This window comes from Chrysochloris asiatica, unplaced genomic scaffold, assembly GCF_000296735.1.
Source record: "Chrysochloris asiatica unplaced genomic scaffold, ChrAsi1.0 scaffold00264, whole genome shotgun sequence".
In the NCBI taxonomy this organism is placed as follows: domain Eukaryota; kingdom Metazoa; phylum Chordata; class Mammalia; order Afrosoricida; family Chrysochloridae; genus Chrysochloris; species Chrysochloris asiatica.
In genome coordinates this window covers 775,691-792,180 of record NW_006408782.1, presented here as the reverse complement: position 1 = coordinate 792,180, position 16,490 = coordinate 775,691, and the positions used below count along the sequence as shown (strand labels likewise).

General features: G+C 48.9%; 1 protein-coding gene across 1 annotated transcript in view; it reads left to right on the top strand.

Annotated features, from left to right (window-relative positions):
- Window positions 1-16,490, top strand: part of TRIO (trio Rho guanine nucleotide exchange factor) — a 275,442-nt gene that overhangs the window by 101,744 nt on the left and 157,208 nt on the right. The window contains exons 11-12 of the mRNA XM_006874154.1: window positions 7,639-7,808; window positions 9,095-9,269. Of these exons, the coding sequence (XP_006874216.1) occupies window positions 7,639-7,808; window positions 9,095-9,269 (345 nt within the window). The remainder of the gene's footprint in view (window positions 1-7,638; window positions 7,809-9,094; window positions 9,270-16,490) is intronic.

Below are 16,490 nucleotides of genomic sequence, written 5' to 3'. Positions count from 1 at the left end.
GTCCAGGTCACATGGGTATCATCTGCAAGTGTGGGTGCTCCTGTGCATATGTCCTCTCTTCCGCATCAGCCGGTAGCTCCACTCTCCTCTCGAATCTTCCGTGGCCACGCCACTGACTCTGGGCCCAAGAGTCCCTAGGTCTCTTCACACTGTTTGCCAACCATGTCCCCAACTGGGTCCACAGAAGTCCACTGAACATTGTAGGGCTTAGCTTGCCATTTCATTGCTGCTTTTACCCCACTTCCCCCCATCGGTGATGTGTGTGGTCACCAATTAGAGCGAGTATTTCCGTTGAATCTTAGTCTTGGAAGGGGGTTTTCACAGCATATATTTTGGGGGACTCATTTTCACACGTAAATGGGATGGACGGGGCCTGCATCAGGCATGGTTTGTTCTCCTCACAGGCCTCACCTCCCAGCAAACATACACTTGTAGCCTCCGTTCAGCCTGTGCCTCACCTTCCTGAGAGCAGCAACAGCCCACAACCCTAAGGACCCTCCATCCTAACACCCTACTTAATGTACTGGCAGCTCAATCCTTTCCCGGGGCCTGCATCCCTCAGAGTTCACTGGAAGCCTGCTGTGGTGGCTTCATCAATAGTTTTTATGCATTAGGTCCCACTCAGTACACAAGCATGAATGGGGTACCCAGATCAGACCCAGCCTGGTGGTGGTCTCCAGTTCCAGAACTATACCATGTCTTTGTACCACTTCACCCCCAGCCCAGCAGTCTCAGGACCAGGCTCCTTCAGCCCAGTGTGGGCCAGGTTCAAGTTCTCTTCAATGGAGCACCCTGGTCTACGCAGCAGGGGCTGTGCAGACCCCATCCACAGGGCCTCTAGGGGGCAGTGTTGTACCATTCTGCTACTGCCTCATCCACTCAGCTCTCTTCAAATCATCGTGATGCTGTGAGCACCCACTGCATGTAGCTCCCGTGTTTCTGCTGGGCGAAGCTTTATCTCTCTTGTAAGTTAGCAGCACGCACAGATATGTCTCCCTCCTCCCCCTCCCTTACGAAGTTTATAAGTCCTTTTGGCCCAGTAGTTAAGCACTTGGTCACTAACCTAGAGGCCATCCATCTGAATCCCATCAGCAGCTCCAAAAGCGGACGATACAGCGGTCTGCTCTGTAAAGATTGCTGTTAAGTACCGTGGAGTCGGTTCTGACTCATAGCGACCCTGCACAGGGTTTCCTAGGCTGTAAATCTTTACGGGAGCGGAAAGCCTCATCTTTCTCCCATGGAACCGCTGCTAGTTTCGAACTGCTGACCTTGTGGTTAGCAGCCCAACTTGTAACCACTCTGCTACCAGAGTAGGGAAACTCTTTGGAGGCAGCTCCGCCCTGTCCTGTCCTGTCCTGTCGGCTACTTAGGAGTCAAAATCCACTTGACAGCTCTCGGTCGGAAATGTCATGGTAAAAATAGAATAAGCATCCTTAGAGGCTTTTTCTCCTTCCTTTGTTCAGGGATCTTTTAAATACGGCACGAGCCATTCTAAATGCTGAAAACTAGACTTTGCCTGGCTCAAGTTGAATGACGATGTGTGTCCATTTTTTCACAGATGATACGAAAGTTGTTTTATCTGAGCCTTTTTTCCTCCAGATAGAATGAGAACATTTCCTGCGGAACCCGACACTAATTCCAAAGGGGAGCAGGTCTTTTGGTATTTTAACATCGTGGTTTACATGTTCCCCTGCTCTTATGGCAGCATCATTTATTCTTTTTTTAGTGATGTGATCCCAGGACCCATCATCCCTATGTGTTTCTTCCGTAGCTGTGGCTCTTCGCTGACTCCACAGGCCAGCAGGCATTGGGAACAGGTGCCTCCATGTATCAGGATGTGGCTGGGAATCAATTCATTAAAAAAAAAAAAAAAATGCTGTCAGAGGGGAGATAAAAGGTTAGCCCACAAATACTCATGACACTTCCCCCCACCCCCCGAACCCAGGGGAAACCGTTTCTGTAGAATACCAATTCTAGCAGCTTTCCTCCTACTGCACTAGTTTAGGTGTCTTTGTCGCTCGATGCCGTCGACTTGGTTCCAACTCACAGTGACCCTGTGCACAACAGAAGGAAACACTGCTGAGTCCTGCTCTAGCCTCACAATTACCGTTATATTGGAACCCATTGCTGCTGGCGCTGGGTCGTTCCATCTCTAGGGGTCTTCCTCTTGTTCGCTCACCCTCCACTTTCCCAATCATGATGTCCTTCTCCAGGGACTGGGCCCTCTTGACAACAAGTCCAAAGTAAAAGAGATGAAGTCTCGCCATCCTCACTACTGAGGAGCATTCTGGTTGCACTCCTTTCAAGATAGATTTCTTTGCTCTACTGGCAGTCCATGGCACTTTAAATATTCTTTGCTAACACCGAAACTCAAGTGTATTGATTCTCCTAGGGTTTCCTTTATGCATTGTCCAACTTTCACTTGCATACGAGGCTATTGAAAATACCATGACTTGGATCAGTCTTCAAATTGATATATATCTTTGTTCTTGAAGACTGTAAAGAGGTCTTTTGCAGCAGATTTGCCTAATGCAATACGCCATGCCACATTCTTCATATAATGTATGTTCTGTTGTTGTTGTTGTTAAGTGCTGTCAAGTCAGTCCAACTCATAGTGACCCTATATAGGTTTTCCAAAGAGCAGCTGGTGAGCTTGATCCATCGACCTTGTGGTTCAGAGCTACCTTGCAGCCTTGCTCATTAACCCACAGCACCACACCAGGACTCTGGCCCATGTTCTAGGCATACAAATTCTCTACCAGCTATCTTAATTAATGCGGTTGTACTGATTTTGCTGTGTTTTTCTAATGAGCTTCTTCAAAAACTTACATTCCTGTCTTGCCAACAAATCTAAAGGAGAACTATGACTTTCTTTTAATGTCTTCAGAACCTAATTCTTCACTGTAACTAAAGCTAGATGCCCCCATGGGCTGCATCACATCTAACTTCCTGTGGGATGGTGCATGTGCTTATGCGCCTGACTGCTAAACAGATGGTTGGAGACTAGCCTTCCACCCAGAGGCACCTTGGAATAAAGGCCTGGCAACCCACTGTAGGAAGCTCCCAGCATTGAGAACCCTATGGGCACAGTTTTGCCCTGACACATGAGGCCACCAGAAGTGGGAAGTGACTTACGCCAACTGATTAGGTTTGGCTAGTGCACAAGGAGCTTGCATTCTCATGTGACCCCCTCCTTCCACCTGATGGGGCCTCAGTCCTGTATTATATAGATTTCCCTGTACCCTTCTCCTCACAGATGATCATTCTGTTTAGATCATTCTGTAAGAAGAGATGCACTGGGGGCGTCCCAGATTTCAGGACATCCTGTGGTGCTGAATGTTTGCACATAGCACTCAAATCGGTGCACTCACCGGCCTGGGCCTTGGGCCTTGGGACAGGATTCTTTGGGTTCCCCTGCCACCATGCTTCACCTAGGAAGTTGCTACCGGGTGTACCTTTAGACAGGTGATCGTCAGGGAACACACCTGTCCTTGTGCAGCTCTCAGCCTGCCCCCTCCTACAGGAAGGAGGGTGTCTGAAGACGAAAGATAAGAATGGACTTAGAGGAAAAGGAAGGGTTTCTCATTTCTCCAGCAGCCATGCATCCTGTCACAGACAGCCACGTTCTCTGTGCAGTCTTAGGGGGCTCACTGAGAGGGCGAGGTGTTCCCAGGAGAGCAGGTAGGCTCAAGGCAGGTTATATGCTCCAGTCCACAGGGACCCCCGGGGTATGTATCATAGAGTCTGTAGTTAAATGTTTTGATTCTCTGAAAACTCTTAGCGCAGTGTTTTGGTAAAATATCTGTTCTGCTTCATCACTGCTCCGAGCAACTGAGCTGGCACAAGTCTTGACTGTTGAGTTAGTTTGAGTCCATCCCAATAATTAGGGTGATGATGTTTGCATAACGCTGCACTCTGCTGGCGGGTTGGTGAGGATTCCTGCTTTCGCTGCTGCGTCTGAGATGAAGTGACACCTTAGGGCACACAGCTAACGCTTCATTCAAGCCTTCTTTAAGCCCAGGTCCCCTTGCCCAAAATCTCACCGTACCGTCTCTGCCATGCACAGTGACATAACCAGAGCGGATTAACCCCTTGGGAAGATGCCTCACTGACTTATGCGCTCCTCCTTATTAATGAACAGGCGAGGGAGCTTCAAAAAGTGCAGAGGAAAATGCCGTTATCTGTTAATTCTAGTTTTCTGTGAACTTTTTTGAAGGGTCCTCATAGTTGTAACATGCATGAGAATTTTGATGAAAATTGGGGGAGGGGAGCCATGTTGCTCTGTGGCCCCACACACACAGGTGAGACCGAGCGTCATAGGTGATCAATCATGAAGTAAAATGTGGACACACACGGTGTGTTCTGATGTTTGCTTTGTCACTGAGAGTGTGATCTTGGCCAGGTTACCTTCCCTACCTGGGGCTTCATCTTCTTAGTCTATGAAGTGAAAACGCTGAACCAGCCTCCCCCCCCCGCCCCCCAAGACTCCTTTTACTAAAAATTCTCTATGGAATGTGCTACCTGAGTCACAAAAATTGTGTGATTAACATGAGAAAAGCAAACAAAGGCCTTGTTTACCTCTTAGGAACCTGAGTAACGTCATCAAATAATACATGTGCTGTCAGAATTGTATATTAAAATTGGCCCACTGTAGGATAAGCACTGAACTGCTCTCCACAAGATCGACAGTTCAAATCCAGCCAGCCACTCCGAGGGAGAAAGTTGAGTCTTTCTGTGCCCATAAAGGTTTACAGTCTCATAAATCCTACGTGGACTCCTGGTGTGGTGCTCTAGGGTCAGCACTGGACTGTGAACCATAAGGTCAGCAGTCCAAGCCCACCAGCTGCTCCTTGGAACCCCTATACAGGATTGCTGAGTTGGAACCAGTTTGTCAGCACTTAATAACAACAGCAAAAAACACTTTATGAGAATTCTGGTGTTGTGCTGTAGGATAAACACTGGACTGCTAACCAATAGGTCAGCAGTTCAAACCCACCAGTCGTTCCAGACACCCTATACAGGGATGCAATGAGTAGGAACCAACTAGATGGCACATAACAGCAACAACAACAAAGCCTGTGTAGGGTCGCTGTGAGTTGGAACCAGATGGGTGGCAGTGGGCTTCCTTTGGGTTTGGTACCTATAGGTGTTTGTGACCTCCTAAGAACAATATAGATTTGTGTGTGTGTTCCATTGCTCAGTGAACACACCGTGGTGTGAAATTGATGTTGTAAACTTGACTTTATTCAGTTGGTTCTCTGTGGTGGTCGGGAGAAACAGAAGCTGGTATTGTTGAAACCCCCTGGCACTGTCGTCACGGACTCCGTGTTTACCAGCAAACCCTCAGAAGAGGTCAGCGAGGCTTTGCCCTGCCCTCAGTCGGTGGGTGAGGCTGTTAGCCTCACAATGGCTGGGGGTCCCCAGTTTATTGGCTTGGTAAGGAGGGCTGAGAGCTCTCAGGCACCGCTGCTGGGAGTATTCAGTGGTGCGACAGTCCCGTGCACACCTCCTCTGTGATTCAGATGGAACTCTGGCAGCATAGCCTGGCCGCCAACTCAAAGGTTGTCCATTTGAACTCACTGCCCGCTCCGTGGGAGAAAGATGTGGCAATGCACTTCCAGAAAGAGTCTCTCTGGACTGCCTTAGAGCCCATTCTGACTCGTCGCCACCGTATAAGATTTCTGAAGCTGTAAATCTGTACAGGAGCAGAAAACCTCCCCTTGTGGTTAGCAGTCCAGTGCTTATCCTACAGGGCCACCAGAGCTCCCTTGTTGCTGCTCGATGCTGCCCAGTTGGTTCTGACACCTAGTGACCCTCAGAGAGAACCGCTACCGTCTTCACAATAGTTGCCCGTTGTGTTTGAGCCTACTGTTGGTGCCAGTGTCCTGGGCCGGGGCCGGGAGGTCTTCCTTGTGTTCCACTGGTCCCCCACAGCTCTCTCACAGCCGTGGGACCCCTATGGGTCAGTTCTGCTCTGTCCTGTAGGGTCGCTGTGAGTCACAGTTGACGCATCAGAGACCGCTTTGGGTTTTGGGTTATATGATACCATCTGTCGGTATGTGTTTATCCAAGTAAAGTGTAATTCTGCGTAAGTGTTGGGATGCTAATTGCAAAGTCAGTGGTTTAAACTCACCAGCCACTTTGCAGGAGATTGCTAAGGCTGGCTGTTCCGTAAAGATTGAGTCTCAGAAACCCTAAAATGCAGTTGTATACCAATAACAGTGAGATTTTGGTTTATATGAAGATGTATACAAGCATGTTTATAGCAGCTTTATTTGTAATGACCCCCAAACTGGAAATAATGCAGATGTCTGTCAGCATTGTGGTGTATACGTACAACAGAATACTGCTCAACAGTGAAGTAGGAATGCATGCTCACAGTAGTATGGTGAACCTCAGATTACACAGATCCGGCCAGCAGAAGAGCAATAGGATTCCACTTGTAGAAGGGTTTTAGGAATCGCAGGCTGATCAGCAGCAGTGATAGAAAGCAACTGAGTGATTGCCTTGGGTCAGCAGGGGCGAGGGGGGCAGTTAGAGGAACGGGTTGTCACAAAGCGGCACAGGAAACTTGGGGTGAGGGCTGTGTTCACTATCTTGAGAGTGCGGATCTTGTCATGGGCATACACACGTCAGATCCTGCCCAAGTGTGTACCTTAAATTGTTGCATCAATGAGACCGCACTGTTGTGAGAGAGTTGCTTGGAAACTCGAGACCACATGCAGACCCAGTTTGGTTTTGCAAGTGCAGTTCTGATGTAGTAACCACAGAGGCTGGCCACTGCTGGGCCAGGTGTCCAAGGAAATCACTGGGCTTGCTGCCCTTTGTCTAGCCATAGCGGAGGTGACGCATGCCGAATATAGGAGATCAGTCTCATCCCAGGAAACAGAGAAACTCCTCCATATGCAAACCACTTCCAAACCACTAGAGCCTTTCCGCTTCACTAATTCGCCTCCTCGGCCACCGAGTGGCACCCAGAGATGGAAGGCATCGCTGCACGTCCAGGACGTGGCAGACACCGCTGGTCCCCCAGCTCTGTCAGGCCTGAGGCAGTTCCTTTCCCCAGCAAGGCCATTTGAGCAGCAGCAAAGGTGTTCCACCAGTGTTTTGAAGTTTGCAGGCTTTTCAGCGTGGGGCTGTCCTGGGGACTGGCTGGCCACAGTCTGGTGTGGGTGGTTCCCTCAAGGTGGCCAGCCTAGAGCCGTTTTCTCCTACCTCACCAAGTGCTGCCTTGTCTAGAGCTGTCGAGCACCTGCCTTCCAGGAGTGGTACAATAATTAATTAATACAGATTGTCGTACCTATACTAAAAATGCAATGCGTCTCCATCAGCTAAATAAGAGTACAGAGATGCTCTTCTCTAGAATGCTCCTAATAGACGTTTGTCTGTCTGTGCCGGGGGAGGAGGGGGTCTTTTGTCATGTCCACTGCCCTCTGGATGCAGCAGAGGAAGCCTTAGAAAGAGGGACTTCCCTTCCCCTTCCTTTGTCTCGGTGACAGTTCCCTTCGGCGGGCGCTGCCTGTTTATTTTCTCAGCATACATGCGTCCCTGTTTGGGACGGCCGCCCGCCCCTTCCTTCCTCGTGTCTCTCTGGGCGCTCACGCCGCGTCCCCCCGTGTCCCCGCACTGTCCCCCCAGCTGTGGACCTGGCTGGAGGAGCTACAGAAGGAACTCCTGGACGACGTGTACGCTGAGTCGGTGGAAGCGGTGCAGGACCTCAGCAAGCGCTTCGGGCAGCAACAGCAGAGCACCCTGCAAGGGACTGTCAACGTCATCAAAGAGGGGGAGGACCTCATCCAGCAGCTGAGGTGGGCACCCCTCCTGCCGGGCTGTCTTCACCTCCACAAGTCCCTTACCACAACACTACTAGTAACCCACAGCGGACCCCACTCCTGGGGCCCTGGGGGACAGGGGACAGTAAGCCCCACACCAGACCCCACTCCTGGGGCCCTGGGGGACAGGGGACAGTAAGCCCTACACCAGACCCCACTCATGGGGCCCTGGGGGACAGGGGACAGTAAGACCCACACCAGACCCCACTTCTAGGGGACGGGGACAGTAAACCCCACACCAGACCCCACTCCTGGGGCCCTGGGAGACGGGACAGTAAGACCCACACCAGACCCCACTTCTAGGGGACGGGGACAGTAAACCCCACACCAGACCCCACTCCTAGGGCCCTGGGAGACAGGGGACAGTAAGCCGCACACCAGACCCCACTTCTAGGGGACGGGGACAGTAAACCCCACACCAGACCTCACTCCTGGGGGACAGGGTAGAGCTGCTTTACAGAAGCTTTATCCTCCACGAAGCGTCTGTGTTTGCTCAATCTGGTGACCTTTCAGTTAGCACTGAACCTGCGCACCCCCCAGGTCTCCATATTAGCTAAGAAAATCCCACAGCATCTACCTTCTGTTGGTTATGGTTGGGTTTTTCTTCTTTTTTAACACCTATCTAGTCACTGCTAACACTTCTGAACCAGATTGGTTTAACCTTGGGAGGACCACGTCCCCCAGACTGTGAGCACCTGCCTTTCGATGGTGTGAGGGAGACAAGTTCAGGTTCAGGCTGACCTGGATCCGGGTCTCACTCAGTGCCCCTTGTTTCCGAAAGGCTGGGAGGCGGTGCTGGGTTTGCTAGGGTTCCCTCTTGTGGCAGACTCCTCTGTCTAGATGCCTCACTGTCAGGATGTTTGCTTAGCTGGAAGAGGGACCGGCACCAGTCACTGACTTAAGCTTAATTCATCACATTGGTGTGTCACCTCTGAACCGCCATGACCACAAACCAGGTATCATTTGTCTCACGTACAGAGAAACGTGGCTACCCACAGAACTGGCCTAAAGTTTGGGTCTGACATGGAGGAAATTGCAGACAGACTCTCCACAGTCCCGGAGTTGCAGGCACTGTCAGAGGAAGGAGTGAATATTGTTTGTGGAAGGCAGCTCTTCCCTTTTCTGAGGCAGGCCGTCCAGCTTCCTGCCAGCTCTCTTCCCCTGAAGTGTCGCTCGCATTGCCGGATCTGACCGTGGGCACCTAACAATGCAAGACTTTCTCACTCAATTCCTGTTTGTCTCACCCCGCTGCGCACCCCCAGGGACTCGGCCATCTCCAGCAACAAGACCCCGCATAACAGCTCCATCAACCACATCGAGACGGTGCTGCAGCAGCTAGACGAGGCCCAGTCGCAGATGGAGGAGTTGTTTCAGGAGCGCAAGATCAAGCTGGAGCTCTTCCTACAGCTGCGCATCTTCGAGAGGGACGCCATCGATGTGAGTAGCCGTGCGGCATCCCAGGACTCGAGTGTGGGTGTGGGGCGGGGCTGCTTCCATGGCCCAGTTGAGTCCTGTGTCACTACCAGTGTTCTCCGCTGCTTGGGGAGGGAGCCTGGCACGGGGGCCTCCCCTCTCAGCTCTGCACCTGGGGTCTGAATGGTTTCTGACAGCCTGAGATGGCCGATGGCAGCAGGAATGTGGCCCATGAATCTCATTGCTCCCGGCAAGCACTCTGTTCTCCTCTCTATTCCCGTCTCCTCACCACCCATCCTGCCGTCCTCTCCCTTCCTCCCCAGGTCTCCCCATTCTTCTTTCCGCTCTGTCTCCCTCCAACACTCTGCTGATGACAGTCTAGGAGCAGCCAGACCTGTCCTCGGTTTAATGTAGAATCCTTACCTAGAGATGAGCCCTTGTTCCTCAGATCGGTGAATATGAGACAGAGGCCACGTTGCTTTTATCTTTCTCAACAACAACAACAACAAAAACCCGTGGGGTGGTCTGAGCTCTGTGTTAGGAGCTTTTGTTGACCCTCAGGAAGTGAGAGGAGAGGTCAGTAGGAGTGGGAGATGGGCTGTCTTTGAAACATGATGGGAAGGAACCAGAACTCACCTCTGCACTGCACGGTTGGAGCTGTTTTCCGGTGCCTGCCAGCAGACTCCCTGAGCCAGGCTCGCCACTGCCCAGGGCCCACGTGGGGGCAGCAGCGCCCTGCACACAAGACCAAACCATGCCCGTCCCTCCCCTCTCGGACTTTGTTAACCCAAGTTGCTTATTGGATATTTTCAATGAGACACAAAAGCATTATAAGATGTTTTCCTTCCAAAACATTGTGATATTTGGGGGTTAAAAAAGCAAAAACGGATCCTATGCATATCCATGCTACTTTGAGGAGAAAGTTGTATTTTAATTGTGAATGTTTCCACTTTCATTGAGCTGGTGTTTTAAAATACAGATCAGGAAACAAACACGTACATTTTCCCCACACTGAGCCCATTGCTGTGAGCCAGACCCAACACATACAGATCTTATAGGCATAGTAGGACTGCCCCATAGAGTTTCCAAGGTTCTAAAGCACCAGTGGGGAACCTTTTTTCTGCCAAAATGTATAACATCATTTACAGGCCATACAAAATTACCTACTTAAAGTTAGTCTGCTTTTTTTGGGGGTCAAATACTTAATTAACTCACACTGGACTGAAAAGACCTTTAGATCTCAGGGCCAGTGGTTCAAAGTCACCAGCTTTTCCTCGGAGACCCTATCAAAATATTCTATGAGTCAGAACTGACTCAAAGGCACTTAACAACAACAACAACAGTGGAATCCTGGTGTGGCACTGTAAGATAAAACCCTGGACCCCAAGCTCTGTTTGAACTGCAAGGTCCGCAGTTGAAACTCACCAGCTGCTCCTCAGAAACCCTGTCCCAGGGTCGCTATGAGTCGGAACCCACTCAATGGCACTTAACAACAATGTGATGGCTGGAACTGTGGATGCCTGAGCAGGGACAGACCAAATGATTTTATGGACCTTACACAGCCCAGGGACCAGGCATTCCCCACCCCTGGTCTCAGGCTTTGTGGAAGAAGACAGGCTCACTTTTCTCTTGCAGAAGGGACCTTTCGGTTAGCAGCCAAGCACTTTAACAGCTTTGCCACCAGGGCCCCATCTCTTCAGCGCCTTGGAGTCACTTCCAACTCATGGTGCCCTGTGTGGGGTAACCTTGTGGTTAGCAGTCCTGTACAGCGCCACACCAGGATCCTGAATTCCCAGCGCCCTGGTGGAGATGGCAGGCTGGTCTGGGGCTGAACTGCGCCCTTGAGGAGTGGAGTGTGTGGCTGAACCGCAGGCCACAGAAAGCCTGTGTTGGAGCTTAGCGTGCTCGTAGGAATCCTGAGGCGCCCGGGCCACATCTGGAAGGCTTCGGTTAGGATTTCCTCTTCATGGGAAAATGCTTACACTCGTCTTCTGCTTGGTTCCTTTGGTGAGACCCTCCCTAGCTCTGGTGTTTCTGTTGGGGCAGCACTCCTGTTGTTCCAAAGCCAGTGGACATTATCCAGGGTCTTGTACCAAACCCAGCCCACTGCCCTTGGTCAATTCCAATGCACAGCAAACCTGTAAGCTGTCATCTTTACAGAGCAGACTGGGTATCTGTTTCCCATGAAGCAGCTTGTGGATTCTAACCACTGACCTTCAGGTTGGCAGTTGAGAGCTTAACTACTGACCTACCTGGGATCCCTTATGGTCTTGCCGTTGTTGTTGTTCAGTGCCATTTAGTTGGTTCTGACTCATAGCAACTCTGTGTAGTGTTTCAGAGGAGCGGCCGGTGAGTGTGGACCACCAACCTTACAGTTCAAACCGACCTTCCAGTCCAGTGCATTAACCCACAGTACAACACCTAGATTCTTTATTGTCTTATGGAACCTCCTTTTTAGAATGTCAGCCTGCAGAGATTCCAAATAAAGTCTACTCTTTTGATCTGAAATGAACAACAAAGTCATTCATATAGCATCCTGACCAGTTCAATATAAAATATTGTCACAATCACATATACCCCAAGGATGAAAAGGAGTCCTAGTTGTGGCTGCTAACTGCAAGGTCAGTGGTTCAAACCCACCAGCCACTCCTCAGAAACCCTATATAGGATCTCTGATTCAGAACCAAATGTTGTTGTTGTTGTTGTCAGGTGCCATCGAGTCGGAACCGACTCATAGCGACCCCATGCACAACAGAATGAAACAATGTTCGATCCTGGGCCAACCTCACTACCGCTGCCACACTTGAGTCCATCAATGATGCCACCTGGCTGATCCATCTCGTTGGGGGTCTTCCTCTTTTTCTCTGACCCTCCACCCTACCCAGCATGACATCCTTCTCCAACGACTGTTTCTTCCGGACAATATGTCCAAAGTAGGAGAGACGAAGCTTAGCCATCCTGGCTTCCAAGGAGCACTCTGGCTGCACTTCTTCCAAAACAGATCTATTGGTTCTTTTGGCAGTCCATGGCACTTTCAGTATTCTCCTCCAACACCACAACTCAAAGGCATCAATTCTTCTACGATCCTCCTTATTCACTGTCCAGCTTTCGCATCCATATGAGGCTATTGAAAACACAATGGCCTGGGTCAGGCGCACCCTAGTCCTCAAGCTGACATCTCTGCTCTTCAACACTTTAAAAAGTTCCTGTGCAGCACATTTGCCCAGTGCAATATGTCGTCTGATCTCTTGACTGCTACTTCCGCGAGTGCTGATAGTTGATCCAAGAAGAATGAAGTCCTTGACAACTTCAATCTTTTCTCCATTGATAAGAATGTTGTTTATTGGTCCAGTGGTGAGGATTTTTCTTTTCTTGACATTGAGATGTAATCCATATCGAAGGCTGTGCTCTTTGATCTTCATAAGTAAATGTTTCAAGTCCTCTTCACTTTCAGCAAGCAAGGTTGTATCATCTGCATATCGCAGGTTGTTAATGAGTCTTCCTCCAATCCTGATGCCACGTTTTTCTTCATAGAACCCAGCTTCTCGTATTATTTGCTCAGCATGCAGGTTGAATAAGTATGGTGAAAGAATACAACCCTGTCTCACACCTTTCCCAATTTTAAAACATTCAGTGTTCCCATGTTCTGTTCGAACAACTGCTTCTTGGTCTAGGTACAGATTTCTTAGAAGTACAATTAAGTGTTCTGGAATACTCATACTTCTTAATGTTGTCCATAGCTTGTCATGATCCACACAATCGAAAGCCTTTGCGTAGTCAATAAAGAACCAAATAGAGGGCACTTAATAAAAACACAAGGTTGTTAAAATTTCCACCAATTTTGTGATACCTTTTAAGAAATTGTTTTAGACTTAACTTCTCCAAAGAGTGAACATTCAAAAGAAGACATCCATGCTCCAGAGCTGTGGTGATGGGCTGCTGGTGTGTTTGGCGTGCACGGGCTCCAGAGCAAGGCTTCTTCCCGACAACCCTTTGATCATCACAGAGTTGCAATCAGGGAGGTTTTCAGATCCCGCGGGTCTTCGCATAGGGTCTGTGGTATTATCCACTGCTTGAGTGTGGTCCGAGTCCCATTGTCTCCCTGAGAAGTCAGGTTACCTCTGAGTCTCCCACTCAGGACCAAACGAACACTCCCCCCAGTGTCAGAAAGCAAGCCAGCCACCATCCAGAAAGTCTACTTCCCAGAGAGCAGAGGTCAAGGGTGACGTGATGGTGATTTTCTGTCTAAAGAAATCTTTCGCACTAGTTTCTGAGTTCGTGTTTGATTTGGTGTGACTTAAATTGTGGACTGAGGGATTTCATTGCTGATGTCCAGTGGATCTTGGCTGAAAGCAGAGAATATCAGAAAGGTGTTTACCTGTGCTTTATTGACTACACAAAGGATTTTGATTATGTGGATCACGACAAGCTATAGACAACATTGCAAAGTATGAGTATTCTGGAACACTTAATTGTGTTCATGAGGAATGTGTACCTGGACCAAGAAGCAGTTGTTCGAACAAAACATGGGAACACTGAATGTTACAAAATTTAAAAAGGTGTGCGATAAGTTTTTCTTTCACCATAGTTATTCAACTTGTATACTATGCAAATAATACGAGAAGCTGGGTTCTATGAAAAAAAACGTGGGTGGCATCAGGATTGGAGGAAGACTCATTAACAGCCTGCAGTATGCAGATGATACAACTTTGCTTGCTGAAAGTGAACAGGACTTAAAATATTTACTGATGAACATCAAAGAGCCCAACCTTTGATATGGATTATATCTCAATGTAAAGAAAACAAAACTCCTCACCACTGGACCAATAAACAACATTCTTATCAATGGAGAAAAGATTGAAGTTGTCAAGGACTTCATTCTTCTTGGGTCAACTATCAACACTCGCGGAAGCAGCAGTCAAGAAATCAAATGACGTATTTCAGTAGTCAAATCTGCTGCACAAGACCTTTTTAAAGTGTTGAAGAGCAAAGATGTCAGCTTGAGGACTAAGGAGGGCCTGACCCAAGCCATGGTATTTTTCAATAACCTTATATGGATGCGAAAGCTGGACAGTGAATAAGGAAGATCATAGAAGAAGTGATGCTTTTGAGTTGTGGTGTTGGAGGAGAATATTGAAAGTGCCATGGGCTGCCGAAAGAACCAACAGATCTGTGTTGGAAGAAGTGCAGCCAGAGTGTTCCTTGGAGGCCAAGATGGCCAAACTTTGTCTCTCATACTTGGACATATTGTCAGGAGGGACCAGTCGCTGGAGAAGGATATCATTTTGGTAAGGTGGAGGATCAGAGAAAAAGAGGAAGACCCCCAGTGAGATGGATTAGCCAAGTGGCAGCATCAGTGGACTCAAGCATGATAACAGTGGTGAGGTTGGCTCAGGATCGGGCAGTGTTCCGTTCTGCTGTGCATAGGGTCGCTATGGGTTAGTACCAACTCGATGGCACCTAACAACAACAACAACAACAGCAAATTGGTAAGCTTTATCACCATAATGAGCACGCACATGTTGGATACAAATGAACCTAAACTATGGTTGAGTCAGTTCTGACTCATAGCGACGCCACAGAACAGAATAGAACTACTCCACAGGGTCTAGGACTGAACAGCCGCTTACTCGTTCCATAGAGCTGTTGGTGGGTTTGAACCACCAACCTGCTGTTTAGCAGCCCAACACTTAACCCACAGCTCACCAGGGCTCCTTTAATGCATACAATGCCTCTATTGCATACAAGCCCCAGTGATAAGGAGTAAATTGGGAAGCTTTTTATTACCCTGTGGGGCTCCTGGCTGCCTTGCTAAAGGAGCTCTCACACATCCCCAAATTTCCATGGGAGCGAAGTCAGTTAGGAACCTTGGGAAGTAGTGTCCCACTGTATGTAGGATAACATTCTCTCACAAGTTTTTTCCTTTATTTTTTAAAATGATGAGAGCTTTTACACCTACACAAAAATGGAAGGAACACTTATGAAGAACCAGTCTCCAAATTCCAGGAGATTGTGCCACACTTGCTTCCCTTGTCTCTTCATTTCTACTGTGATTTAGTTTTATTGTTGTTACCCCTAAAGACCTGAATAAACCCAAACCCATCCACTGAGGGCCAGTCGGTTCCGACTCCTCGCACCCCTGGAGGGCAGAGTTCAAGTGCACTGGAGGGATTCCTAGACTGTCCTCGACACCAAAGCATCTTTCTTCCCAGGAGCAGCTGGAGGGTTCCAACTGTCACCAGGGCTACTATTACGACGTCCATGGTTTTTCTAAAATCAAGGCCATTTTGTCACATGACCTTGTCCATTAGACACCTCACAGAATTCATAGTTATTCCTTCATCTCCTCTAATAACCCAGGTCACATCACCTTCCCAGCGTCCCAGTGACTGTCCCCACGGGGCCATCTTGATGTGGTATCTCTTCCCTTCTGTCCTCTCCCATTTCTTGTTTTTTTCTTCATGTTAGGACTTGTTGAAATAACCAGGTCAGTTGTTAGAGAAGCTACTAAGTCTCTCGTTCCTCACATTTGGAAGGAGTTGTGTGTGGCTTCACTTGTTTTTCGTCACCCAGTACTTTCTGTAAGCTGAGCAGTTGGTAGCTGCAGAGGCCTGCCTCCATTCAGGTTCACTAGGGTCTTCCATCGGTGGTGCCTCCTGCTCTGAGCCCTTCCCCAGGAGCATGTCACTGCTGGTGGGCCTTCATGGCCAGATGGTGGCAGCCTGGCCCACCCCTCGTAGTCTCCCATCCACCTTTGTCATGAGGGTTTACTGTACACTTAGGATCACCACCTGGAATTAGGGATTTTACTCAAAATTGAAAAAAGGTGATTTTAGGATTTTTATGACTTTTTGTGCATGTAATGATAACTGTGCTCATCAAATAAGAGGATGTTTCTTAAGCATGACATGCTTAAATGAGATACTTTCCCCTTCACTACCAATTTTCAGTATAAAGGTTGGTTTCCGGGCTGTTTCGAATTGACATAAATGAGTTGTTGGGTTTTTTGTTTTTTTTCTAAAGAAAAATACCATTAAAGATTAGTAGGACTTTGTATATTCCGTGTGCACCATCATCCACTTGCACAACTTTCTCTGTGATCATCTGGTTGTCTCACATCTGGCCAGTGGAATCTCTCCAGCTGGTGTCAGTGTCCCTGACCCACTCAGCCCCATTGGTCTCTCACTCACCGATCAGCCACTGAGACTCCCAGCAGATAGTCTGTGTCCCTGACCCACTCAGCCC